The sequence below is a fragment of the Dasypus novemcinctus genome, chromosome 24 (assembly GCF_030445035.2).
Source record: "Dasypus novemcinctus isolate mDasNov1 chromosome 24, mDasNov1.1.hap2, whole genome shotgun sequence".
Classification (NCBI taxonomy): Eukaryota; Metazoa; Chordata; class Mammalia; order Cingulata; family Dasypodidae; genus Dasypus; species Dasypus novemcinctus.
This window is the reverse complement of record NC_080696.1, coordinates 22,504,305-22,532,298: the sequence shown is the minus strand read 5'-3', so window position 1 is coordinate 22,532,298 and position 27,994 is coordinate 22,504,305. Positions and strand designations below refer to the sequence as shown.

General features: G+C 40.5%; 1 protein-coding gene and 1 long non-coding RNA gene across 3 annotated transcripts in view; one reads left to right on the top strand and one right to left on the bottom strand.

The window, feature by feature from the left end:
- LOC105746766 (uncharacterized) overlaps window positions 1–15,924 on the top strand; it is a 44,133-nt gene extending 28,209 nt beyond the window's left edge. The window contains exon 3 of the long non-coding RNA XR_001119031.3: window positions 15,745–15,924. This is a non-coding gene — a long non-coding RNA (uncharacterized lncRNA). The remainder of the gene's footprint in view (window positions 1–15,744) is intronic.
- LOC101432608 (cystatin-13-like) lies at window positions 19–24,448 on the bottom strand. 2 transcript variants are annotated; one of them, XM_058286780.1, is made up of 4 exons: window positions 24,365–24,448; window positions 21,649–22,071; window positions 3,177–3,290; window positions 19–200 (listed from the first exon to the last, which is right to left on the bottom strand). In XM_058286780.1, exons 2-4 carry the CDS (start codon window positions 21,874–21,876, stop codon window positions 117–119), a joined length of 426 nt encoding a protein of 141 aa, XP_058142763.1. In that variant the 5' UTR covers window positions 21,877–22,071; window positions 24,365–24,448; the 3' UTR covers window positions 19–116. The 2 variants fall into 2 exon arrangements, with proteins under 2 accessions (XP_058142763.1, XP_004465361.1); XM_004465304.3 differs by lacking the exon at window positions 24,365–24,448 and adding an exon at window positions 22,751–23,141.
- Between the last annotated feature and the right edge of the window lie 3,546 nt (window positions 24,449–27,994).

The window sequence follows — 27,994 nt, the reverse complement described above, 5'->3', positions numbered from 1 at the left end:
AGTCCACACACATAAAAATGAAGTAAATGAGTTAGCATGTTGTTTATATGTCTTCCAAGTATCTTTTCTTCTTCTTCAAAATGGAAGTAAGCATTGTAGAATGTGCTTGAAGACAATTAGATATCATGGCATTGTTGTTTCAACATAGTGAGTTCAAATTTCCAAGGTTTGGATGCAACAATAAAGGTGCAAATAACCATCTAAAATAGACAAGAAAATACTAAAAATCAGCTTACATGAAAGAAAAAGGAACCAATAAAAACAGAAAAGTTTCCTCTTTTCAGGGGCCAGGATTTGGTTTGGAGAGGACAAAAATGTTGTCTGGGTCAGCCATTTGCTCTGTGGTTCAAGGAGTTATAGACCTAGACAGAACCTGATGACAGAGTTACCCTAACTCACTGTTCCTTGTCAGTCACTATCCCTCTAATCTGAGCCAGAATTGGAGCCCAGGGGACAGTAATCCTTGAAAATTCCCTGTCTCCACCCCTAGCGCCCTTCATCCAGGCACGTCAGCTTCCCTTTAGACCATAGAGACCCCATGTTGCATGAAGAACCCTCAGGTTCTGCCCAGGTGAGGCTCAGTAATAAGGATAGTACAGGGTCCTGAGAGCAATAGGGGAAGGGGGTCAAAATCTGTCCAGAGGCCAAGAAGAAAATGTTGCAGTGGGGAAAGATACATAGATCTCTTCTCAAAGTCCTGCAGAATGAGTGGGGTTTAGGGTTCATGGTGACAGAAGGAGCACACTTGTGGTCCTCTTTCTCTTAAGATTTTTATTCAGTTAGAATATAAAATGAAAATGCCTCCATAACAAAATGGAAGCACTGTTGGGCAGTATGAAGGATGGTTGAAGTTCTATGAAGTATGAAGTCTATTGGATCAGATTAAGGGAGAAAATATGATCAAACAACTAGCCACCTCGGTTCTTCATGGAAGAACTGAGTGCTGCCTTCCTTGGGGCACCGAGGCTGGAGGGATATCCAAGATGAGGGTGAGCCTATACATGGCGGTGGCAGGAAGCAGGGAGAGTGGTCTTTGATTTTATTAGAGGGTTGACTAAGTGCTTAACTTACAGATCAGTCACAGTAGACAGAAAATCACCAAGAAATAGAGGAATTGAAAAACCTAATCCTAGAGGACATTTTTAGCAATGTGTATTTAAAATCTTTAAAATGTGTCAGGGTAAGGGATTAGTAATTCAAACTATAGGAACTTTGCTTATAAAGAAATGACACAAATAGACATAAAGAAGAATATTTTTACAACATTGTTCATACTAGTTAAAAATTAGAAAAGCTTAAATGATCAATTCTTGGGGAACGGTTAAGTAGTACATGAACCATAGAACCGTAAAATGAAATTAAATTGTTTCATTACATGATGCTTAGGTTTTATTATTAAATGAAAATCTAGATTATAAAACAGGATAAACCCAATGATGCAAAAATAAAATATAAAGTATGAAAAACTAGGATATAGAATAGTATACTGACTGTGGTACACTTTACATAAGGGTATTTATAGTTGATTTTCGGCTAATTAATATTTTGGAAAAATTCCAAAATTTCTACCATAATAAATCAATCAAATAGCTAGTCAAAATAATATCATATTTTAAATTGGGGTTCCTTCTAAGGAGCCCAAGTATTGATCCTTTCTTCTTTTCTAAATCCCCTCAAAAATAAATCAAAGAAAATAGATGAGGTCAAACCTAGAGGAGCTCTGTGAACCAGGAAAGGACATCATGCAAGGGTGGGGATGGGGAAGGGTCTGCTCCTGGTAAGAGGCACCTGTGAGCAAGTTGATGGGTATAAATTGAGTGCTGAGCACTCAGTATGGAGGCTGGAATCATAAGAGAAACTCCAGAGAGTAAACTGCCCACAAACCTCTTTTTTAAAATGGGTTCTACATTATTAGAAAGATTAACATTCACACTAGAGACCACAAAAAGAAATGAACATAATCTTGCAAATCTAGAACAAAAAAAGTAAACTTCATGGTAAGGGATTCTTAAACTTTCAAAGAGTAGAGAAAAAAAAAGAAAAGAAAAATTGAGAATTATTTAAGACAGTGTTCCTCAAATTTAGCGCCTTTTAAGACATATTCTTGACTGAGGGAGCTGCAAGATTTCTATTATAATTTTTTTTATTTTGATGGTAATCTAAATCAAATTAATATACACTCATTCAGGATTACCTGGACAAGCATTTTATATAAGAATATTAACATGATTGCAACATCAGCACTTGTGTCTCTAACCCCTGTGGCACCAAGTGAAAATGAGCAGTGCTTAACTTTTCATGCAGAGTTTCTCAACTTGGGCTCTCAGATATTTCATGGAATTGTTAAACATTTGCCATGAGAACTCTATAAATTGTCAAGATTGAGAACACTGACTCAGGGCAATGATTCTCAATATGGGATAAGGTGGAGTGAAGATGGCAAAGGGGGATATGCATGTTGTTTGGGAAAAAAAGCACATTTAAGAAGCTATTGATGTCATAATGCAAACTCTAGAAAGTCAAGTGCAGCAAAATAATTTTGGCTGACGAGCAGTACCAAAGACCAAACATAAGTTCATCCTGGAGGGCCTAGAACAACCATGGTTGTGGTTGAGGCAAACAGTTAGGTGACCAACTTGCCCCGGCTTGCCCAAGACTTTCCTAACTGTAGCGCTGAAAGTCCTGCATACCAAGAAACCCTCAGTCATGAACAAACCAGGACAGCTGGTCACCCACCATTTGCCCTGTGGAGAGCATCTGATAAGAATTGGAAAGATGCCTGACCAGTGCCCACTTCCCCCAGCTATGTCAGCCATCCCGACTGAGGCAATTGGTTGTGTGAGTAAAGAAGCCATCTGGAATGTTCCTGCTCCAGCAGATATCACAAGGGGTAGAATAGTTGCCCAGCAGAACCCAGCCCAGATTGCTGAATAGTGAAAAATAACGAATTGTTGTGGTAAGCCACTAAGTGTGTATGTGAGGAGGGGTGGTGATACAGCAATAGGTAATATAAACAGTGTCCCATATCAAGAACCTGGTCATTTGCAGTCCTGGATATGATCAGAATATGGTTTAAAAATGAAATAAAACCAATGTAAGGACAGTTCCATCCATTTTCTTCATCTGGTACACAAACCTAACAGGGCCATTTTTCCCTTTAGGTCTCAGCCACATACCTTTTGCATTTGCGGATCGTGTTGAAATAAGCAGTTTTCATTTTCTCCTGAAATTTTCTTGCACATTGTACGAGCAATTTTGACTTTAATATAGTACTCCAAACTGTCTGTGACCTGTCAATGAGCAATTTAAAAGTTAGATGTCATAAAAAGAAGACTATACTGTGTCCATTGCCATGTCTGATAAGTAAACATGCCACTGATTGCTTAGGACAAAGAAAGTTTCCCTCCCTTCCCTTGATCACTCTCTCCTACAACTTCCTTGATGGAATTTTTAGGGTAATTTGGAGTTCTTACTTCAGTAATTGTGTGTGTGAGAGTGTGTGTGACAGTCATCCACAATTAAAGTAGCGGTTATCACAACTGAGTGGATATCAGAATCACCTGGAAGTCTTATTAAAACAGGGTTCTAGATACCTCTCATTATTCAAATATTGTAGAACTTCACTGATAAAAAATAAGCAAATTCACAGAATCTGAATCTAAATGCAGGTTTCTAGGGGATGGAATGGGTGTAGAGAAAGGGGACCCTCTGACTCTAGAGTCAGAGACAGGGAAATCAGAGATTTGAAGCATAAGAATGATTCAATGTGCTATTGTTAACTTAAAGATGGAAGTGGTCATGAAACAAGGAATGTGGGTGACCTCTAAAAGCTGAGAATGGCCCCCTAGATGGCAAAAACAAGAGGACATTCATTCTACAATCACAAAGAACTGAATTCTGCCAATGACAAGAACAGCTTTAAAGTGTTTTGGTTTTTTCCAGCAGAGCTTCCAGAGAAAAATTCAGCTCAGTCAGCACTTTGATTTCAGTCTTGCAATACCTCGAGCAGAGAACCTAGCCACACCATGTTGGATGTTTGAGCTACATACAGAACTGTGAGCTAAAAAGTAGGTGTTCATTTTGAAGTAATTTGTTATGCAGCAGTAAGAAACTAATACAATGGGCTAGAAGAAACCTTCCCTGAGAAGTTAAAACCAGCTGTGTATGTGCCAATTAATATTCAATAAATATGACACCACTAATTCATGGTAAAAGAACAGACTTCTTAGAAGACGGTGGTAGGAAAAATGATTCACTGCATGGAGAAAAATAAAAGGTTCCTTACATACTAAAGGGGAAACCAGAAGGATTAAAGATAAATATAAAGGCAAAACTGTAAAGAAGCAAATATAGATTACCTTTGTGAGCTAGAGTTCATGAAGAATAATGGGGAAAAAATGAAGAAAAAGAAGAATTTGACTACATTAAAGTTAAGCATTTATTTTCAAAAAAGGACAGCATGAACAAAGTTAACAAATGATTGATTGGCAAAAGGTATCTGCCATGTCAAGAACTGACAAAAAACTATCAGCTAGTATATACAAAAATGTCTGTAATAAAGACAAGGACCACAAGAGAAAACTGGCTAAAAGACATGGTCAATTATTTCACTGATGAGGAAATTCAAAAGTCTAAGAAACATGCACAGACATATTCAAACCAGAACTTAAAGAAATGTGGGTTAAGTCAACAATTTTTCAATTTAACAAATCAGAAATTGAAAAAAAAAAAAACAGAAAACTACTAAGTGTTGGTCGAGAAGTGAGATACAAAAACTTTTTGTGTAATTTTATGGTACGTGATTAAATTAAATACATATATGCCATCTGAACCAGGATTCCCATGCCTGGGCATATCCCAGAGATATCTTCACACAGGTCAGGGGCATATACAAGAAAGCTCACAACAGCATTACCTGTGATAGCAAGAAGATGGAGTTCAGGAAGATATTCATTGTTTCGGGAATAGAAAAGATAAAATAGATATACACCATAGAACATTATAGACCAGCTAGGAAATTAAAAACCAGATGCTTTCACAGCAGTATAATCAATTCCAAAACATAGAGCTAGAGAAGCGGCTGTGGCTGAATCAGCTGGGCTCCCGTTTACCATATGGAAGGCCCTGGGTTCGCATCCTGGGGCCTCCTTGTGAAGGCAAGCTGGCCCATGCACTGTGGAGAGCTGACAGCCTGTGCACAGGGGAGAGCTGGCACAGCAAGATGACACAACAGGACTTCCGGCAAGATGGTGGCTGAGTGAGCTTGCCTTGCCGTCTCTCCTGGGAAGAGGCAGCTGGGCACCGCTGGAGGTTCTCCGGGACCAGGCTTTTTCAGGATTTTTTCAGGGCAGGAAGTGTCTGGACATCGATTTGGTGGGAAGGTAACAGAAAGGACTGGTCTATAAGATATAATTTGGGACTTTTCAGGAGGGGGAGGCAAGATGGCGGCTGAGTGAACTTCCCGGTTACTAGCTCCTGGGGGGAATCGGCTGGGAGGCGTCGGAGACTCTTTGGGACCGGCTGCTTCAGGATTTTTCCTGGTCCGGAGGTGTCTGGACATCGATTTGGAGGGAAGGTAACAGAGAGGATCCATCTGTGAAATATACACGGAGATCCCAGCTACGTGTGGAGGACTCCCTCCTTGGGTAGGCGGAGCCGAGGCAGCTAGCACCGCGCGGAGCCCCGGCGGGCGGCGGCCAGGGTAGCCTAGCTGGGCCGAGGTGGGCAGTGGGCGGGGGATACGAGCCATGCCACGGCGGGCAGCGGGCGGGAGAGCCGAGCCGAGCAGCGTTGCACCGCGGCGGGTGGCGGGCAGGGGAACCGAGCCCAGCCGAGCCCAGTCGAACCCAGCCGAGCCGCGGCGGGCCAGGAAGCCGAGCCCAGCCGAGCCCAGCCGCGCCGCGGCGGGCGGCGGGTGGGAGAGCCAAGCCGCGCTGTGCCGTGGTGGGTGGCGGTTGGAAGAGCCGAGCCGCGCTGAGCCGCCCAGGCAGCGGGCGAGGGACCGGAGCCCAGCTGAGCCCAGCCGAGCCTGGCGGCGGGGTTTCTGTTCTTTGGTTTTTTTTTTTTATTTTTTGTTGTTGTTGTTGTTCTTGTTGTTCTTTTTTTTTTTTTTCAATCCTCTCTTTCTTGTCCCCAATATTCTTCTTATACTATTTTACCTTAACAATACAAAAGGTCCTACAGGAAATACCTCACATTTGCTGGGTTTCCTCACCCTCCACTGCCTCATTTCTCTGTGAATAGATTTAGCCTATCTACACTATCCCCTTTCCCCTACAACTTGATATCCTCCACCATCTGCTATCTCTCCTATATTCCATCTCCCTTTCTTTGATCCACAAAGTGTCTAACTCTTAATTTCTAATACCTTTGTTTAGTTTTCCATCTGGTATTCGTCCCTGAAACTATTACCTTTCTTTTCTCTTTCCCTCTCTCACGAAAACAATAGCCTCTTAGTACGTACCGCATTCCTCCCATATTCAGTCATCTACCTCATTATAGGTACTTTCCTACTACTATAACTCTACACAATTTACATGATCTAACCTCCATCCTCCCAGAACTCATATTGTTGCTTTGTAAACATATATAACCAATACTACTTCACACTTTTTCCTTCCTTACACAATTGACTTTCCCCAGCACTAATACTTTCCTTTAAAGTGAGCTTAACTAGCAATAAGAAATTGGAATAAGAAGAACAAAGTGACAAAGAGAAGATATAACACTTATGCAAAAACAACAGCTAATTAATCTCCAAGACTAGACAAAGAAGCTAAGGAACTGATTAAACCCGTCAAGAAAAAATGTTGACAAGACAGCAACAAAAATCTACAAACCAAACCAGTAATCAGGAAAACATGGCTGAATCCAATCAACAAACTGAAAATCAGGAAGGGGGGCAGGACTTCGCACAAGCAATGAAAGATCTCAGAACATTTATCACCGACAAATTTGATGAAGTAATGAAAGAGGTTAACAGGGTGAAGACAACACTTGGAGGGGAAATTGCAGACATGCGCAAAAAAATAACAGATATGATGGAAATGAACACCACAATTCAAGAAATCAAAAATACACTTGCAGCAAATATCAGCAGACTAGAAGAGGCAGAGCAGAGAATTAGTGATGTGGAAGACAGTGCATTGGAAATCAAACAGATAGTAGAAGTGGTCAATAAAAAGGTAGAAAAAATCCAGATAGGACTTAGGGACCTGAATGATAACGCAAAACGCTCAAACATACGTATTATAGGCATTCCAGAAGGAGAAGAGAAGGGAAAGGGGTCAGAAGGAGTGTTGCAGGAAATAATGAATGAAAACTTCCCAAATCTACTGAAAGAGACAGATGTACATATCCAAGAAGCACAGCGCACTCCACTGGTCATAAACCCCAACAGGCCCACCCCAAGACATATACTTGTCAAATTATCCAATGCTCAAGACAAAGAAAAAATTCTAAAAGCAGCAAGAGAAAAGAAAACCATCACATACAAGGGAAACTCCATAAGATTAAGTGCTGATTTCTCATCTGAAACGATGGAGGAAAGAAGGCAGTGGTATGATATAGTCAAGGTACTAAAGGAAAAAAATCTCCAACCAAGAATACTCTATCCAGCTAAACTAGCATTCAAAAATGATGGAGAGTTCAAAATATTCACAGATAAACAGAAACTGAAAGAGTATATCAACAAGAAACCTCCCCTTCAAGAAATTCTTAAGGGAATTCTGCAGGAAGAAAGGAAAAAACAGGACAGTCAGAGATGGAGGAGAGTGTAAAAGCAACAAGAAAGACAAAAATAGAAGGGGAAAATAAAATGATACAAACAAAATATAACAAACACAAATCCAACCAAAATATGGCTACCATAAATAACTCTCTAAATGTAATAACACTGAATGTCAACGGATTAAACTCACCTATCAAAAGATTCAGACTGGGACACTGGATAAGGAAATACGACCCATCTATATGCTGCCTACAAGAGACACATCTTAGACCCAGAGACTCATGGAGGTTGAAAGTGAATGGCTGGAAAACAATCATACAAGCAAACAACAACCAAAAAAAGGCAGGAGTAGCTATATTAATATCAGACAAAATAGACTTTAAATGCGAAACAATTGTGAGAGACAAAGAAGGATACTATATTTTAGTGAAAGGGACAATTTGTCAAGAAGATCGAACAATCATAAATATTTATGCTCCTAACAAGGGCGCCTCTAAATATGTGAGGCAAACGCTGGAAAAACTAAGTGAAAGAATAGATGCATCTACAATTATAGTGGGGGATTTTAATACACCACTATCAACTCTGGACAGAACATCTCAAAAGAGAATCACTAAAGAAACAAAACATTTGAACAGTATATTAGAAGAGCTGGATCTAACAGACATATATAGATCATTACACCCAAACACAGCAGGATATACATTTTTCTCAAGCGCACATGGAACATTCTCCAAGATTGACCATATGCTAGGCCACAAAGAAAGGCTTAATGAATTCAGAAAGATCGAAATCATACAAAACAATATCTCTGACCACAGTGGAGTCAAGCTGGAAATTTGCAAGGGACAGAGACCCAGACTTCACACGACAATTTGGAAATTAAACAGCACACTCTTAGAAAAACAGTGGGTCAAAGAGGAAATCTCAAAAGAAATCAATGACTACCTTGAAACAAATGATAATGATAACACAACATACCAAAATTCATGGGATGCAGCAAAAGCGGTACTGAGAGGGAAATTTATAGCCATAAATTCATATATCAAAAAAGAAGAAAGAGCAGAAATTGAAGAATTAACTGCACATTTGAAGGAATTAGAAAAACAACAACAAAGTAACCCAACAGGAAGAAGAAGGAAGGAAATAACAAAGATAAGAGCAGAACTAAATGAAATAGAAAATAAGAAAGCACTTGAAAAAATAAACAAGACCAAGAGCTGGTTTTCTGAGAAGATCAACAAAATTGACAAACCTTTAGCGAGACTAACAAAGAAAAAAAGAGAAAAGATGCAAATACACTAAATAAGAAATGGGAAAGGTGATATCACCACTGACCCCACAGAAATAAAGACTATCATAAGAGGATACTTTGAAAAACTATATTCCAACAAAAATGACAATTTAGAGGAAATGGACAAATTCCTAGAAATACATAAGCAGCCCATACTGACGAAAGAAGAAATTGATGATCTTAACAAACCAATCACAAGCAAAGAGATAGAATCAGTCATTAAAAATCTCCCAACTAAGAAGAGCCCAGGGCCAGACGGCTTCACAGGTGAATTCTACAAAACATTCCGGAAAGAACTAACACCAATCCTGTTGAAACTATTCCAAAAAATCGAAACAGAAGGAAGACTGCCTAATTCCTTCTATGATGCCAACATTACCCTAGTACCAAGGCCAAACAAAGACACCACAAGAAAGGAAAATTACAGACCAATTTCTCTAATGAACCTAGACGCAAAAATACTTAACAAAATACTTGCTAATCGTATTCAACAACACATTAAATGAATTATACACCATGACCAAGTGGGATTTATTCCAGGTATGCAAGGATGGTTCAACATAAGAAAATCAATCAATGTAATACACCATATAAACAGATTGAGAGAAAAAAACCACATGATTATATCTATAGATGCAGAAAAGGCATTTGACAAAATACAGCACCCCTTCCTGATAAAAACACTCCAAAAGATTGGAATACAAGGAAACTTTTTGAACATGATAAAGAGTATATATGAAAAACCTAAAGCCAACATTGTTTACAATGGCAAAATCCTGAAATCCTTCCCTCTAAAATCAGGAACAAGACAAGGATGCCCATTGTCTCCGCTCCTATTTAACATTGTCTTGGAAGTACTGGCTCGAGCACTGAGACAAGAACCAGATATAAAAGGCATTCAAATTGGAAGGGAAGAAGTCAAAATTTCATTATTTGCAGATGACATGATCCTATATATAGAAAACCCTGAGAGATCTTCAACAAAGCGCCTAGAACTCATAAATGAGTTTAGCAAAGTCGCAGGTTATAAGATCAATGCGCAAAAATCAGTAGCATTTCTATACACCAATAATGAGCAAGATCAGGAGGAAATCAAGAAACAAATACCATTCACAATAGTAAATAAAAAAATCAAATACTTAGGAATAAATTTAACTAAAGAGGTAAAAAAACTTATACATCGAGAACTATACAAGATTGTTCAAGGAAATCAAAGAAGACCTAAATAAATGGAAGAATATTCCCTGTTCATGGATAGGAAGACTGAATATTATTAAGATGTCTATCCTACCAAAACTGATCTACACATTCAATGCAATCCCAATAAAAATCAACACAGCCTTCTTTAAGGAACTAGAAAAACTAACTGAAATTTATTTGGAATAGAAAGAGGCCCCGAATAGCCAAAGACATTTTGAAAAAGAAAAACGAAATAGGAGGAATCACACTTCCTGACTTCAAAACATACTACAAAGCTACAGTAGTGAAAACAGCATGGTACTGGCATAAGGAGAGACACACAGACCAATGGAATCGAATTGAAAGTTCAGATATAGAACCTCATGTATATAGCCATATAATATTCGATAAAGCCACCAAACCCTCTCAACTGGGAGAGAATGGCCTATTCAACAAATGGTGCCTGGAGAACTGGATAGCCATATTTAGAAGAATGAAAGAGGATTACCATCTCACACCTTATACAAAGATCAACTCTAGATGGATCAAAGACCTAAATATAAGAGCCAAGACCATAAAGACCTTAGAAAGCAGTGTAGGGAAACATCTACAGGACTTTGTAATAGGAAATGGCTTCATGAATATCACACCAAAAGCACGAGCAGCAAAAGAACAAATAGATAAATGGGACTACCTCAAAATTAAAGCCTTCTGCACCTCAAAGGAGTTTGTCGAGAAAGTAAAAAGGGAACCCACACAATGGGAGAAAATATTTGGCAACCATATATCTGATAAGAGACTTATAACTTGCATATATAAAGAACTCATAGATCTCGAAAACAAAAAGATAAACAACCCATTTAAAAAATGGGAAAAAGATTTAAACAGACACTTCTCCAAAGAAGAAATACAAATGGCTAAAAAGCACATGAAAAAATGCTCCAAATCCCTAGCTATCAGGGAAATGCAAATCAAAACGACAATGAGATACCATCTTACTCCCATAAGATTGGCAGCCATGAAAAAAACAGTAGAATACAAATGCTGGAGAGGATGTGAAGAAAGGGGAACACTCATCCATTGCTGGTGGGAATGCAGAAGGATCCAACCATTCTGGAGGACAGTTTGGCAGTTTCTCAAAAAATTATCCATAGATTTGCCATATGACCCAGCAATACCACTGCTGGGTATATACCCATCAGATCTGAAAACAAGGACACAAACTGATATATGTACACCAATGTTCATAGCAGCATTGTTCACCATCACCAAAAGTTGGAATCAATCCAAAAGTCCATCAACAGATGAGTGGATCAATAAAATGTGGTATATACACACAATGGAATACTACTCAGCTGTAAGAACCAATACACTACAATCGCACGTGATAACATGGATGAACCTTGAGAATCTTATGTTGAGTGAAGCAACCCAGGCATTGAAGGACAAATACTATATGACCTCAATGATATGAAATAAGTTAACTGCCTCAGAGAGCTAGAGTCTGGAAAAGTGGCTTACTGGAAATCGGAGGTGGAGGAAGGATGTGAGTTAATGTCTGTAGGGGTGGAATCTGTGATGAGCTGGGGGTAAGTATGAGCACAAAGAAGGGACAAAATGGGGGCAAGGGGTTACCTTCGGGTGGGGTTTTCTGGGTTTGAGGGGGGCTGGGGATGGGAAGAGGGGTAATATGGTCCAAGAAATAGGTGGGAGGGAGGGGCAACATACAAACATGGGAGAGTGCCAGAAGTTCGTTGAGAACTAAATGTTGAGTAAAACGTATCAAAGTATAAGTAGGAGGGTTACCTGGTTAGGACGCTCAGGGGGTATGGTCTGATGCGGGACGGACTCCGGAGGGAATAGCTGAAGGCTCATTTTGCCAAGGTGGGTTCTACCATTGGGTGGGGTGGACCCATATCCTGGGGAAGACTAATGCCGTCGAATAGAGAGAACTGTATCTCTCGTGAGAAAGGACGGCTCCCAGGGCATTAGATTGGCAGGCGTTGTGGGCCCTAAGGGGAGGGGAAAATGGACGTGCAATGGATGGAACAAAGGTAAATAAGGGGGCAAAAGAGGAGTTATGTGAGAGTACACGAGGATGAATATAAAACAGCTAATATTACACCAAAAACATATAGGGGACGACAGACTATTAATGAAAACCATAAGACAAAACATAGGATAACTAAAAAATTTAGAAAACTGTACAACCTAAAGTATGGACCACATAGTAAGCACAAATGTTACCTTGTTTGAAAACTATAGTTTCGGAATCTGTACATCAGTTTCAGGAAATATGATATGAATAAGTTAAAAGATTATTGCTGTGGAAGGGAAAAGGTTTTATGGTGGATCTGGGGAAATACTGTATATTGTATATATGAATTTTGGTGATCTAAGACTCTTCTGAAGCTGACATTATGTTGGGATTCACTTTACGGGAAGTTTTGGATCACAGAGTGGTTCAACAATGGCAGCGGAGGAATACTGATAAGGGATGTTATTGACAGGATATATATGGTTGACAGGGAGTTATGCAGGGCATATGCCCAGGGTATATGGTAATGTCTATATATACTCATAGTGGAAACAATTAAAAACAACAGCTGGGGGGGTCCTGGGCTCCTGGCCGGGGGGTCACTGTTGTGGGCCCTGGGAGAGCAGCGGCAATCCTCCAGGTGCAACGGCAAGAACCAGGAAGGAAGGAGGGCCCAACAGTGGGCTCTTGATACTAATGGCTACACTTTTGAGCCTATGCACCTGCAATAAGAACAAGGCCTAGAGTAGCATTGTGCCTGGGGGTTTCCTCCTGACAGCCTTCATGTTACTCAAATGTGACCACTCTCACAGCCAAACTCAGCGTGTAGATGTGATGCATTCCCCCCAGCGTGGGACACGACACCTGGGGATGAGCCTCCCTGGCACCGAGGGATCACTACCACATACCAGCTGAAGAAGCAACTAGAAAATGACCTTGAATTAAAGATTCAATGCGGAACAGCAGAATATACCTGTCTACATATAATAACATGACTTCGGGAAGCGGTTTGACCTAATGTAAGGGGGAAATGGAGAGGAGAAATGAGATTATAAGGCTGTGAGTCTCTAAAAAAGAGTCTGGAGGTTGTCAGAAGGAATACCCCTATGTACAACTGAACAGAGTCCAAGAGACAGATAAGGTAGATACAACCCCAGGTATTGGTTCTTTTGAGGGATAAAGAGACCCACGGGTTCTATGGTCATGGCAGAAGGGGTTCACTGCCATGACAGATGGCCCTTCTTTGGAGCTGGTGTTTCTGCGTGATGGAAATGGACTCAGAGGGGATCTCTTTTCACAAGACTTGCATGCTACTTTATTGGAATTGTAGTTGGTGCTGAGTTTAAGATATATGTAGGGGATTTGAATCTCTGGACTGATAATCTGACACCCAGGCCCAGAGCCTCAACAGACTTCAGCTCCTACACTTTGACTTATTGGACTTACTCCACTCAGCTAACATGGAGTTGAAGAAGGTCAACCACCACAACATGGAGCCTAGAGTGTCTACAACTAGAAGCGGGAAGAGTGCATCCAGTACCCATGTGGAATCTAAGCCCTCACTTGACATAGGTGTGCAATGGACACAACCAATCCAATGTCCACAGAGGAAATGTGAAATGGGTGTGGGAACGGTAGCCATGGGGGCTGCTGGGTGTGGGGAATGGGAGGAAGAGATGAGATGTGGAGGCGTTTTCGGGACGTGGAGTTGTCCTGGATAGTGCTTCACGGACAATTACGGGACACTGTAGATCCCCCCAGGGCCCACTGGATGGAACGTGAGAGAGTCTGGGCTATGATGTGGACCATTGACTATGGGGTGCAGTGATGCTCAGAGATGAACTTACCAGGTGCAATGGATGTATCACGATGATGGGAGAGAGTGTTGCTGTGGGGGGAGTGGGGGGCGGGGGCGGTGGGGTTGAATGGGACCTCATATATTTTTTTTAATGTAATTTTAAAAAAATAATAATAAATAAATATTAAAAAAAAAAAGATGACACAACAAAGGGAGATAAGCAGATACAGAAAAAACATGCAGCAAATGGACACAGAGAAGAAACAGCAAAGAATGGAACAAGCCGCAAGCGGGAGGGGGGGCGGAATAAATAAATAAAATAAAAACAGAGATCTAAGTAGGGAAAAAGTTTCTATTATCTGCTCCTTTTTTCTTTTGGAACACTCAAGTGGAGATTCTGTTTCCATCATTCTTATCAAGTAAAGGAACTAAGCATTGCAGAAATACGAGGAGGCAAAGCAAGTAAAATAAAAGACAAAATTGATTATTTTGGAAAAGGTGAAAACTTTTTAAAGAACTCTGTTGCACATTAGGGAAAAAAAATTATAGGACATTATAAGATCGAAAATATAATAATTAAAATTAAGAATTCAATAAGCAGATTACATACCTGAAGGGATAAAATAGTTAAATAGAAGACACTTCAAAAGAAAATCTGCAGAATTGAGCATGCAGAGACAAAAGAATAGAAAACATGAAAAAGGAAAATATAGTAAGAGACAGAGAAGATATGTAAGAGACATGATCAGGTCTAGCATATGTGAATTGGAGTTCCAGACAGAAAGGAAAGATGAGCAGAAAAAACTTTGAGATTATAATGGCTGAGAATTTTCCAAAATTTATAAATGTCTTCTATCCATTGAACTAAACCTAAGCAGGATAAACAAAAAGAAATCCATGTCTAGACCCAAAGTACTAAAACTGCAGAAAAACATAGACAAAGAGAATATACTAAAAGTAGCCAGAGAAAAGACGCATGGCCTTCAAGGGGTAACATTAGGCGGAAAACAGATTTTTAACAAAAACAACAAAAGTCAAAAGTCACTGGAAAAAATATGCCGTGTAAGAATTCCATACCTCCTACAAATATCCTTCAAAAATGAGAATGGCAAATATATTAAAAAAAAAAAAAAAGGATGACATGAGATGATGTGCACTAAAAGAAGTACTAAAGGGTATTTTTCAAGAAGTAGAAAGATCTTAGAAAATCAAAGGTATAAGTAGTGAAAAACCGTGATAATAATAAAATGTGGGTAAATCAAAATGAGTATTAATTGTAGAAAAACTGATAATAAAGTCTGTAGGATTTAAAATGTTATTTTCTGGAAGGGTCATTGTTTTGACTTTCACACTTAGTTCTGTGATCCATCTGGAATTGGTCTTTTGTTTGTGTGTAGGATGTGGGAAGGAAATCAGGGTTCGTTTTCTCCCATATGATTATTCAACTGACCTAATACCAGTCATTAAAAAGACTATACTTTCCTCATTACCTTGCAGTGGTACCTCTATCCAAATCAGGCAGTCAAATTTGCATGTTTTAAGTATGATCACATGCATGTGACAGGTTCAGGACCCTCTTTTTTCAGTTCCATTGCTCTAGTTTGTCTATCCATGTACTAATACCAAAATGTTATAGTTACCTTTGCTCTATAAGAAGCCTTGATCTCTGGTATATATGTTTTCTTATTTTATTTTTATTCTTGCAGATTATCTTGGCTATTCTTGGCCTTTTCCATTTTCATCTAAATTTTACAATCAGCTTATCAACTTCTAATAAAAGAAGTCTTCCAGAAATACCACTGCTGGGAATATACCCAGCAGAACTGAAAACAAGAACACAAACCAATATATGTACACCAATGTTCATAGCAGCATTGTTCACTATTGCCAAAAGTTGGAATCAACCCAAATGCCCATCAACAGACGAGTGGATCAATAAAATGTGGTATATACACACAATGGAATACTACTCGGCTGTAAGAACAAACACACTACAAACACATGTGATAACATGGATGAATCTTGAGAACCTTATGTTGAGTGAAGCAACCCAGACATTGAAGGACAAATACTACATGACCTCAATGATATGAAATAAACAAGCTGCCCTAGATAGCAAGAGACTGAACGATAGGCTTGCAGGAAATCGGAGGGTGGAGGAAGGATATGAGCCGATGTCTGCAGGGGTGGAATTTAAGACGAGATGGTGGTAAGTATGAACACAAAGAAGAGATAAAAGGGGGGCAAGGGGTTGCCTTTGCTTGGGGCTTTGCGGGTTTGAGGGTGGCTGGGGAGGGACGGATGGGTAACGTTGCCCAAAAGTGGGGGGAGGGAGGGGTAGCATACGAACCAGGAGAGGGTCAGGTGTTGGTGGTGAGTAAAATGCCGAGAAAATCATATCAAAATATAATAAAGAGGGTTACCTGTTTAGAATGCTTGGAGGGGAGGGTCTGATGCAGGACGGGCTCCTGGGGAATGTCTAAATGCTCATTCTGCCAGAGTGGGTGACACCATGGGGTAGAAACCCAAGTAGTGAGAGTGGGGGTGGACCCACATCCTGGGGAGGACTAATGCCATCCAATAGAGGGAACTGTATCCCCCGAGAGAAAGGGTGGCTCCCAGGGCATTGGGGCAGTTGAGCAAGTTAGGCCCTGAACACTATTCCATCTATCTCTGGAAGTGGCTCCTCAGGAAACGGAGGTTGGCTATCACTGAGGGCACCAAGGTGGAAGGGAAAATGGACGTTAAATGTGTGGAACCAAAGTAAATGGGGGGTAAGAAAGGAGTTTCTTGAGAGTACACAAGGATGGATATAAAACATGTAATATTACACCATAACATATAGGAGATGACAGACTGATAATGTAAACCATAATGTAAAACATAGGATAACTAAAAATGTAAAGAACTGTGTATCCTAAAGTATGCACCATAATGTAAGCACAGATGTCACCTTGTTAGAAAGCTAATGTCTCAGACTCTGTACATCACTTTAAGTAAATATGATATGAATAGGGCGTAAGAGTATCACTGTGGAAGGAAAAAGGTTTTCTGGTGGATGTGTGGGAGTGCTGTATATTATATATATACATTGCTGTGGTCTAGGACTCCTGTGAAGAAAAGCTGAATAATTAGGGGGGGGGGGGAAAAAAAAAAAAAAAGAAAAAAAAATAGGATGTGGAATTTTTTCAAGTCAACATTCTTTATCTAAGTTCTTTATCTAACTTTATCCAAGTTCTTTATCTATCCTTTAAACTCATCGCTATATGCCATTCCCTAGTAAGGGACTATGACATTATATTGGGCTTCAAATTTCGGGGAGTTCTGGATCACAGAGTGTTTCAACAATGGCAATGGAGGGATACTGGTATGGGATACCAATGAGAGGTGATATATGACTGACAGGGAGCTGTACAGAACATATGTCCAGGGTGCATGGTAATGTTTGGATATACTCATAGTGGCAACAATTAAAAACCACAGTAGGGGGGGTACTGGGTTCCTGGCCAGTGGTGCTCTGTCGTGGTCCCTAGGGGAGCAGCGACAGTCTCCCAGGTACAGTGGTGGGGACCGGGAGGGAGTGAGGGTTCAACAGTGAGCCCCAGATGCTAATGACTATGCTTGTGAGCTGATAAACCCAAAATAAGAACAAGGCCTAGAGCAACTTTGTGCCTGGGAATTTCCTTCTGTCATCCTTCATGTTACTCAAATGTGGCCAGTCTCGAAGCCAAACTCAGCATGTAAATGCAATGCCTTCCCCCCAGCGTGGGACATGACACCCGGGGATGAGCCTCCCTGGCAACGAGGGACCACTATCAACTACCAACTGATGATGCAACTGGAAAATGACCTTATACGGAAGGTTCAATGCGGATCAGCAGAATATCCATGTCTACATAAAATACCATGACTTTAAAATGCTGTTTGACCTAAAGTAAGGGGGAAATGGAAAGGAGAAATGAGTTTATACGGCTACGAGTTTCTAAAAAAGAGTCTGGAGGCTGGCAGAAGGTTTGCCCTCATGCACAACTGAGCAGAGTCAGAGAGACAGATAAAGCAGATACAACCCCCAGATATTGGTTCCTTTGAGGGCTAAAGAGACCCATGCGAGTTATGGTCATGGCCGATGGGGTTAACTACCAGGGCAGATGGCCCCTCTTTGGAAATGGTGTTTATGTGTGATGAATCTGGACTCAGATGGGATCTCCCTTCATAAGACTTTCATGCTAATGTGCTGGAGGTGCAGTTAATGTTGGGGTTTAAGATATATTTAGGGGATTTGAATCTCTGGACTGACAATGTGATAGCCAGATCCTGAGCCTCAACAGGCTCCAGGACCTACAATCTGATTTATTGGACTTACCACACTCAGCTAAGATGGAGTTGAAGAAGGACAACCACCACACCATGGAGCCTAGAGTGATTACAACTGAAAATGGGAGGATTGCATCCAGCATCCAGGTGGAATCTGAGCCTCCTCTTGACATAGAGGTGCAATGGACACAACCAATCCAATGTCCACATAGAAGAGGTGGCATTGGATTGGGAAAAGTGGACATAATGGACAAAGGGTATGGGGAAAGGCAGGAAGAGATGAGAGGTGGAGGCGTCTTCCGGACATGGAGCTGCCCTGGATGGTGCTTCAGAGGTAATCACCGGACATTGTAAATCCTCACAGGGCCCACTTGATGGAATAGAGGAGAGTATGGGCCATGATGTGAACCAATGTATATGAGGTGCAGAGGTGCCCAAAGATGTACTTACCAAATCCAATGGATGTGTCATGATGATGGGAACGAGTGTTGTTGGGGGGGGGGGAGAGGGGGGGTGGGGGGGTGGGGCTGAATGGGACCTCACATATATATTTTTAATGTAATATTATTACTAAGTCAATAAAAAATAAAAAAATTAAAAATAAAAAAAAAAAAGAAGTCTTTTGGGATTTTGATTCGGACTTTGTTAAATATACAGAACAATTTGAGGAGAACGTCACTTTTGTGGTATTGAGTTTTCTAATCCATTAACATGGTATATCTATTTGTTTATTTAGATCTTCCTGAATTTCTTTCCATTATGCTTTTAGTTTTCTAAATAGAAGTTTTGTGTATATGTTATACTATTTGTTTCTAGTTATTTAATATTTTAATTGATATTGTTAAAATTTTAAACTTTATCTGATGAAAAGATACTAATATAAGAGAAAAAAGAAATTTGCATGGCACCGATCTGAATTCATATCCAGAATATATCAAGAACTCCTACAATAAAGAAAAAGACTTAAACAGAAATTTCACAGTAGAGAATGCCTGCATAAGTATGTTAGTCACCAGAAAAATGTCATATAAAGTAAAAAATGACTAGTAGATATCCATTGGAATGGTTAAAATTTAAAATAATGATAATACCAAGTATCAGGGACCCTTACGCATTACTTGTGGAAATGTAAATTAGTTCAATCATTTTGGGGAAGTTGTTTGCTAGTACCTATTACCATTAAGATGTTCATGTCCTTTGGCCCAGCAATTCAACTTCTCAATTTATACCCAATTTCAAATGCATGCACATGTTACAGCTATGTTCATCAAGTTACTGTTCATAAGTCAAAATCTGAAAACAACCCAAATATCCATTAACAATAGAAGGGACAAATAAACTGTAGTATATTCATATAATGAAATACTGTGCAACAATAAGAATGAGCACACTATTGCTACATGCACCAACAAAGATGAAACTCATAAGCATAATGTTGAAAATACAAAGCCAAACCAAAATAATACATAATGTAAGATTCCATTTATATAAAACTCACAAACAGGTAAAACTATAACATTGATGGAACATGCGTAGACAGAGAAAGAAAAGTAAGGCAGTGCTCATAGCAAAGGTTAAAGGGAAGATAGTGGAGAGGAGATAGAGCTTGCAAAGGAGAAGAAGGAAGGTCCTGTCCTAATGGTATCCAGAGGCCTCAATGAGCTAGCTCCAGTGTACCCCTTTTCACTCTCTCCCAGTCCTCTTCATTCATCCAACCCAGCAGTACCCTGATCCAACGCCCATTCTTTGATGCATCCTGCTTCTTCCTACCTGGGGCTGTGCATATGCAATTCTCTTGTGTTTTTAATTCTATGTTGTTAATGAAGCATCAGATTTCACCTCATACTCACTGTTTGGTAGGTCATATATTCTCCTGCATAACCACAATACACTCATCTTTCTCAGGAAATTTAACATTGAATGCTCTTTTCTATTACATAATCTATTTTCAGATTTCCACAATCATCCAAATAGCACCCTTTATAGATTTTATTAACTGATATCTAATCAAGGACCATGCATCCCATTTATTCATCATGTTTCTTATATTTCCTTTAATCTGCAACAGCTTTCCAGCATTTTTTCTGCCCTTCATGACAACTATTTTTAAGTTGTCTTATAGAATACCCAAGTGCTCCTTGTGATTAGATTCAGGGTATACAATTTTGGCAAGAAAACTACAGAGGTGGCGGCGGACTTGGCCCAGTGGTTAGGGCGTCCATCTACCACATGAGAGGTCCGAGGTTCAAACCCCTGGCCTCCTTGACCCGTGTGGAGCTGGCCCATTCGCAGTGCTGATAAGCGCAAGGAGTGTCGTGTCACGCGCAAGGAGCGCGCCCAGTAAGGAGAGCCGCCCAGCGGGAAAGTGCAGCCTGCCCAGGAATGGCGCCGCGCACATGGAGAGCTGACACAACAAGATGACGCAACAAAAAGAAACACAGATTCCCGTGCCGCTGACAACAGAAGCGGACAAAGAAGACGCAGTAAATAGACACAGAGAACAGACAACCAGGGTGGGGGGGTGGGGAGGGAGAGAAATAAATAAATAAATAAATCTTTAAAAAAAAAAAAAAACTACAGAGGTAATACGTCCTCCTCAGCCAAGCATAGATCAGTGAGTATTTGGAGATGGAGGTGTTTCCTTCCCTTGAATCACTTATTGTAAAGGTATCTTTACCCCTTTCTAATGGATAGGCAATCCCTTCAGTGGCTGTTTCCCCAACAAATCTCTCACCCAAAGGCTAATGCACCATTGGTGAACTTTCCCTGACTCTATTACTATGTTGATTGCAAAATGTGATTTTATAGCCAAGAAATTTTTACATCTATTAGTAGATATGGTTCTGTAAAGAAGAGCCATCCCTTCTGCCCCAGCTCCCTTCTTCAGTGCTAACTGGACTTGCAATTTCTTTGCTTGCTCACTGTGTTATAATCCACCCCACCTTTACTTACATCCATGCTCTAATTGTTTTAAACTTGCCCCCTAAGAGCCCCTTCCAGTTGCCTTCTGTGTTCTCACCTATACTTTCTGATGTGACTATAATCAATTTTAAGTTAGTTTAATGGATATCCTATATTCCAGATCCATTTCAAAAACAATGAAGCATCCTTAAGTACAGTTAAGTTTCTTCCAAAACTCTCCAATATAAAATTAATATTATTTTTAGCTAAAGACAACTCTTGGCTGTGTTTTCCATTCCCTGTTTCTATAGCCATCCATGGACACTAGGGTCTCTGCCCCCACCTCTTGGGTCAGAACAAGGAATGAAAAAGCAAGGAGCGAATGCTGCACCAACCTGCTCCTGAGACTTGAGAATCTCCATTACGCGGAAGTTGTGCTTGTCCTTGCTGGCCTTGTTATATTCCTTCATAGCAAACCAGAGTGCCTGCTGCACGTACACGTAGTTTTCAGGGATGTCTTGGAATTCCCTCACCACCTTCCGTGAGCTCCAGGCGTGGACGCTTCTGGGCACAAGCATCACAATGGCCACGAGGAGCAACAGGGTCTGGCAAGGTCTGGCCATGCTCCTCAGGCAAAGGGGCACAAGCTGAAGTCCTGCTGTCCTTCCAGGATGGAGGCTGAATGTGGGTGGGCTGGCTCCTGCTACCTCTGCAGGGCCCCACAATTCCTCTTAGCACTGCTAGGGTTTGAAAGGAGTGAGCTTCTCTCACAGTGATCTTTTCTGGCTTCTCCCTCTCCTTCCGCCAAAAGAAGCTGACTGTGAAATAGGCAGTTTCAACTCAGCCTATTGTCCCTACTTGGTGTTTTCCTTTCTGGAAGGATTCATACATCCATGACCTCACACATGGGAGCCAGCATGCAGGTACACACACACCTGCATACATATACTCATGCACATGTGTGCTTGACATACATATGCACATGTACACATGTTCACACTAACACATGCATGCACACACACACTTGTACAAATGCACACATGCATCCTTCTTGTTCTCTATCAGGTATAACTCCTACTTCCTTCCTGGGCAGGTCTCCCCACACTCAGTAAAGGAAACTACCTGTGTCAGGTGTGAATGCACACACAAGCACCAGCTCCTGCAGTGGAAGGACTTCCACTGGATAACTCATCTTATTTTCCCAAAGCCTCCCTAAGGTAGACAGGACAGTCCTCACTTAGTGTCCAAAGCCTTCAGGCAGGCTTCAAAACTGTGCCCCTGGCACTTGTCCCCTCTCTGGTCAGGCTCTTTACTAACAGCACTGGCATCTATTACTGAATATTATTGAGTATTACCAGGCCCTGTAACAAGCACTTTCCATGGTTTCTCTCATTTAATCATTGCCATTTCCCATGAAGGCCATAGAATGAGTAATGGCTCTTATATGGGAGGAAAATGAGACTCCTAGAAGTCAAGTAAATGCCTGAGGCTAATTACTTGATTGAAGCTTCACACTCCCCTCTACCCCCACGTTGATCTAATGAGCATTTATGTTTGATCACAACTTGTCATGTGCATTTTCTTCTGAGGATACTCAGTTGTACTGTAGAAGACAAATCAAGGTGTAGTGTATAAGTCATCATCTAAACACTTAGGATTGCTAAGTCAAGATGATGAATAAGCAAATAGCTTGAGACAGGCAGAATTTGTGGTAACTAAAGATCAGTGGTAGGTAGAATCTATAGAGGTTGAATATAGAACATAATGGCAAAACTAAAAGACACATGGTATTCCTCTGGCACTGAACATATATGAGACTCAGGCAGTACAGACCATCCATGAGGTCTCAATTTGGTCACTCACTGGGGGCACCATTCCGCCTGATGTGTGCTCTTCCCCTCACAAGGCAGATAAAGCCCAAGATGTGCTCATCTATGAATGACAGCAATGTCTAAGCAGACTTTCCTGCATCTTTTCTGCAGAACAAGGTACTCACAGACCCCCAGCACCCTTTGTCTGGAGTTTGGCCCCATGCTAGCCCTCATAATTTCACCATCAGTAGGAAGGCTGATGCAGCAGAGAGAGACAGGTACAAGACCCTGGAGACCCCAGGGTCCAGGTATGTGGTCTTCCTACCTCCACCCTGCTTGCATCCTGGATCTTAATAACCTACTTTCTTTGCCTTGTTTCTTGCACTATGTTTTAAATAGGCTGAACAAACTGTGGGATTTGATCATCCAAATATGCCCTGGAAACTTTGGAATAACTTGCCTGGGGGCGTACTCAGAGTCCTGGAACTCCTGGTCCACTCCAAACCCCAGCCACACTTGGTTCATGCCCTGTACCTGGCCAGGGATTCAGTCCACCCTGAGCTCTGGGCTCCTTTTGTCCTATGACTCCAGTCCCTGTATGTGGTCACACCCAGAGCCCCTTTGTGAGGTAACCTGGCACCTCTGCTGCTGCCCAGGTGAGGGGCCTCTGACAGGGATCCTGCCAGCCCCCAGATATCCACAGGGTAGGAGAGCCAATTTTGTCTCTGCTCAGTGTGGAGGCTCTCAGCCCTTTTGTCCCTCCTGATGGATACATCTCAGCTTTGCAGTGAATGAGTAGGAAGCAAAAGCACCTCCATGTCCCTTTCTGTCAGGTCCTACTATGTGACCCCACAGTCTTAGAGAAGGAGGAGCCACCAAACAGTTAGACTCAATGAATCTGAACCAAGAGGTCGTCAGGAGGGGAGGTGGTCAGTAGTGCCTGGGACAGGACCAGGAGGCCCTTCCAGCCAAGTCTATTCTGTCTGTAGGCAGCATGCCTCTGTTGAATGAGTGAATCAGTGAATGACTGAACGACTGAAAGAATGGATGAGGGTGCCCTTACCGATCCCAACTGGCCTTTTTAAACTTATCTACCCCCATCTTTAAACTTGTCCCAGATAAGGATTCCTAATCCTACTTGCCTCACCCTTGTTGGAGTTTCCTGTTTTTGGTTCTCAGAACCTTGCCCAAGCCAGTACTCATGTCTTAATGCCTGCGTGGAGACAGTTAGGCAAATCTGAAGACCTGGCATGTTTGGAGATTCATAGTACCCTTTTCAAGTTAAAAGACAGATACTCACAACATGGACCATACCCCAGACACAAAAGATTCCCAAACAGAAATTCAGAGTCACAGACCCACAAGATCTTGGAGTCACCTGGTTAGAAGTTTACATATTTGCAACAAAATCAGGAACATTAAACAGTATTAGCCTTTCTCAGTATGTGCAAAACACAGATGTCATAATGGAAAAGAATAATAAATTCAGCCACATATTTTGTATAACAAACACATACCACAAAGGAGAATACAGGATAAATTATTTGGAACACACTTGGCAAAGGATTAAATTCCTTTTTATGGAAAAAATCTCTTTAAAATCCAACTGAAAAAGACAATTTACTTCATTGGAAAATGAACGAAGAATTTGAACAGACAGTATACCCCATCGCAGTCTTGACTACATATCTGTTGTTTGAAGACAGCTGCCTTTGGAGGGACCTCTCTCCACCTGCTCCTGTTGGTGCACCTTCTATCTGACATCTTGTGTCTTAAAGTTATCCAGAGAACATTTTACAACACAGAACCATGTCCTTCCCTGAGAATTCCACATGTCTGGGCAGGAAAATTGGTATTTGTGAACCCACACCTTTACCTAAGGAAGGTAATCCTGGGGAAAGTAAAGAGGAGTAGTGAGTTGGGTTTCTGAATTCTATGATGGGTATGGACAAAAGTCTGAAAGAAAATGATACCTCTTATGGGCCTCAACCAGGACCAAGATTGAGCCCTGAGCAACTCCTCTTCAGTAGTAAGGAGGGACCCCAGAGACTCAAACACTTCCACTGATGGTCTGAGGAAGCAGGCAAGAGAACCCTATATGTAGGATCATGTCATCTGCAAATAGGGAAAGTTTTACTTCTTCCTATTCAGTTTGGATGCCTTTCATTTCTTTTCTTGTCAAATTGCTCTGGCTAGAACTTCTGGGAAAGTGTGGAATAATAATGGTGACAGTGGGCATCTTTGTCTTGTTCCTGATCTCATGGGGAAAGCATTCAGTCTTTCACCATTAAGAATAATGTGACTATGGGTTTTTGTACATCACCTTTAATATCCTTCTATTCCTAGCTTTCTGAGTGTTTTTATACAACAGGTTGCTGGATTTTGTCAAATGCCTTCTTGTGTCAGTTTAGATGATCGTGTGGTTCTTTCCTTTATTCTATTAATGCATTGTATTATATGAATTGATTTTCTTATGATGAACCAACCTTGCCTAACTGGGATAAATCCCACTTAATCATGGGGTGTAATTATTTCTGCGTGTTGTTGGATTCGATTTGCTAGTATGTTGTTGAGGATTTTTACATTAATATTCATCAGAGATGTTAATCTATAATTTTTTCTTGTGGTATATCTTTATCTGGCTATAGTATTACAGTGATATTGGCCTCAAAGAATGCATTAAGAATTAAGATCTCCTCTTCAATATTTTTGAAAGAGTTTGAGCAGGATTGTTGTGAATTCTTTTTGGGATGTTTGGTAAAATTCACCAGTGAAACCATCTGGTCCTGGGCTTTTCTTTATTAGGAGGTTTTTGATTACTGAGTCAATCTCTTTACTTGCTATAGACCTGTTGAGCTCTTTCTTCTTGAGTCAGTGTAGGTTGTTTGTGCATTTTTAGGAATTTCTCCATTTTAACTAGGTTATCTAATTTGTTGGCATAGTGTTGTTCATAGTATCTTCTTACAATCCTTTTAATTTCTGTAGAGTCAGTACTAATGTCCCCTCTTACATTTCTAACTTTAGTTATTTGTGTCCTCTCTACTTTTTTCTTTGTCAGTCTAGCTAAAGTTTTGTCAATTTTGTTGGTGTTTTCAAACAACCAACTTATAGTTTCATTGATTCTATTGGTTTTTATTCTCTATTTCGTTTATCTCGCCTCTAATCTTTATTTTGTTCCTTCTGATCACTTTAGTGTCCTCTTCTTTTTGTAGATCCTCCAGTTGCAAAATCTGGTCTCTAATTTGAAAACTACCTTTTAAAATAGGCATTTAAAGGTATAAATTTCTCTCTCAGAACTGCCTTTGGAGCTGGTGTTTCTGCATGATGGAACTGGACTCAGATGGGATCTCTTTTCACAAGACTTTCATGCTACTTTACTGGAATTGTAGTTGGTGCTGGGGTTTAAGATATATCTAGGGGATTTGAATCTCTGGACTGACAATATGATAGCCAGGCCCTAAGCCTCAACAGACTTCAACTCCTACACTCCGATTTATTGGACTTACCCCACTCAGCTAACATGGAGTTGAAGAATATCAACCACTACAACATGGAGCCTAGAGTGCCTATAAGTGAAAGCAGGAGGATTGCATCCAGTATCCATGTGGAATCTAAGCCCCCTCTTGACATAGATGTGCAATGGACACAACCAATCCAAGGTCCACAGAGAAAATGTGGCATTGGTGTGGGAAGAGTGGCCATGGTGGCTGCTGGGTGCGGGGAATGGGAGGAAGAGATGAGATGTGGAGGCATTTTCGGGACTTGGAGTTGTCCTGGGTGGTGCTTCAGAGACAATTATGGGACATTGTAGATCCTCCCAGGGCCCACTGGATGGAACATGGGAGAGTATGGGCTATGATGTGGACCATTGACCATGAGGTGCAGCGATGCCCAGAGATGTACTTACCAAATGCAATGGAGATGTCATGATGATGGGAGAGAGTGTTGCTGTGGGGGGAGTGATGGGGTGGGGGCGGTGGGGTTGAATGGGACCTCATATATTTTGAATGTAATATTTTTAAAAAATGAATAATAAAAAAAAACCATAGGCAAATAATTACATAGGAAATATTATCTTAATTGAAAAAAAAAAAGAACTGCCTTTGCTGCATCCCATTCTGGTAATTTGTGTTTACATTTTCATTTGCTCAAGATATTTCCTAATTTTTCCTGTGATTTTTTATTTGATTCACTGGCTGTTTAAGAGTGTATTGATTAATTTTCACATATTCATGAATTTTCTGTTTCTCCCTCTGTTATTGATTTCTAGCTTTATTCCACTCTGGTTGGAGAAGATACATTGTATGATTTCAATATTTTGAAATTTATTGAGATTTGTTTTGTGACCTATCATATGGTCTATCTATCCTGGAGAATAATGGACCATGGGTACTAGAGAAGAATGTATATTCTGCTACTATTAGGTGAAGTGTTTTTATATATGTGTTGGGTCTGGTTGGTTTATAGCATTATTCATGTCTTCTATTCCTTTATTGATCTTCTGCCTTGTTGTTCTAGTCATTGTTGAAAGTAGTATATTGAAGTTTCCATGTTAATATAGAATTATCTATTTCTCCCTTCAAATATGTAAATATTTGCATCATATTCTTGGGCACTGCCATTTGGTACATACATATTTATACTTGTTATGTCTTCTTGTCATTTGGACCTCTTCCTTTTTTTTGACCTTCTTTTTCCCTTTTTAACAGTTTTTGACCTAAAGTCTATTTTATCTGATATTAGTATAGCTACCCAGTTCTCTTTTGGTTACTATTCACATGGTATATTTTTTCCATCCTTTCACCTTCAACTTACCTGTGTCTTTGAATTTAAGGTGAGTACCTTGAAAAGAGCACATAGTTGTGTCATGCTTTTTTAAAAAATCCTTATTGGAGAAGTTGTGGGTTTACAGAACAATCATCCATAAAAT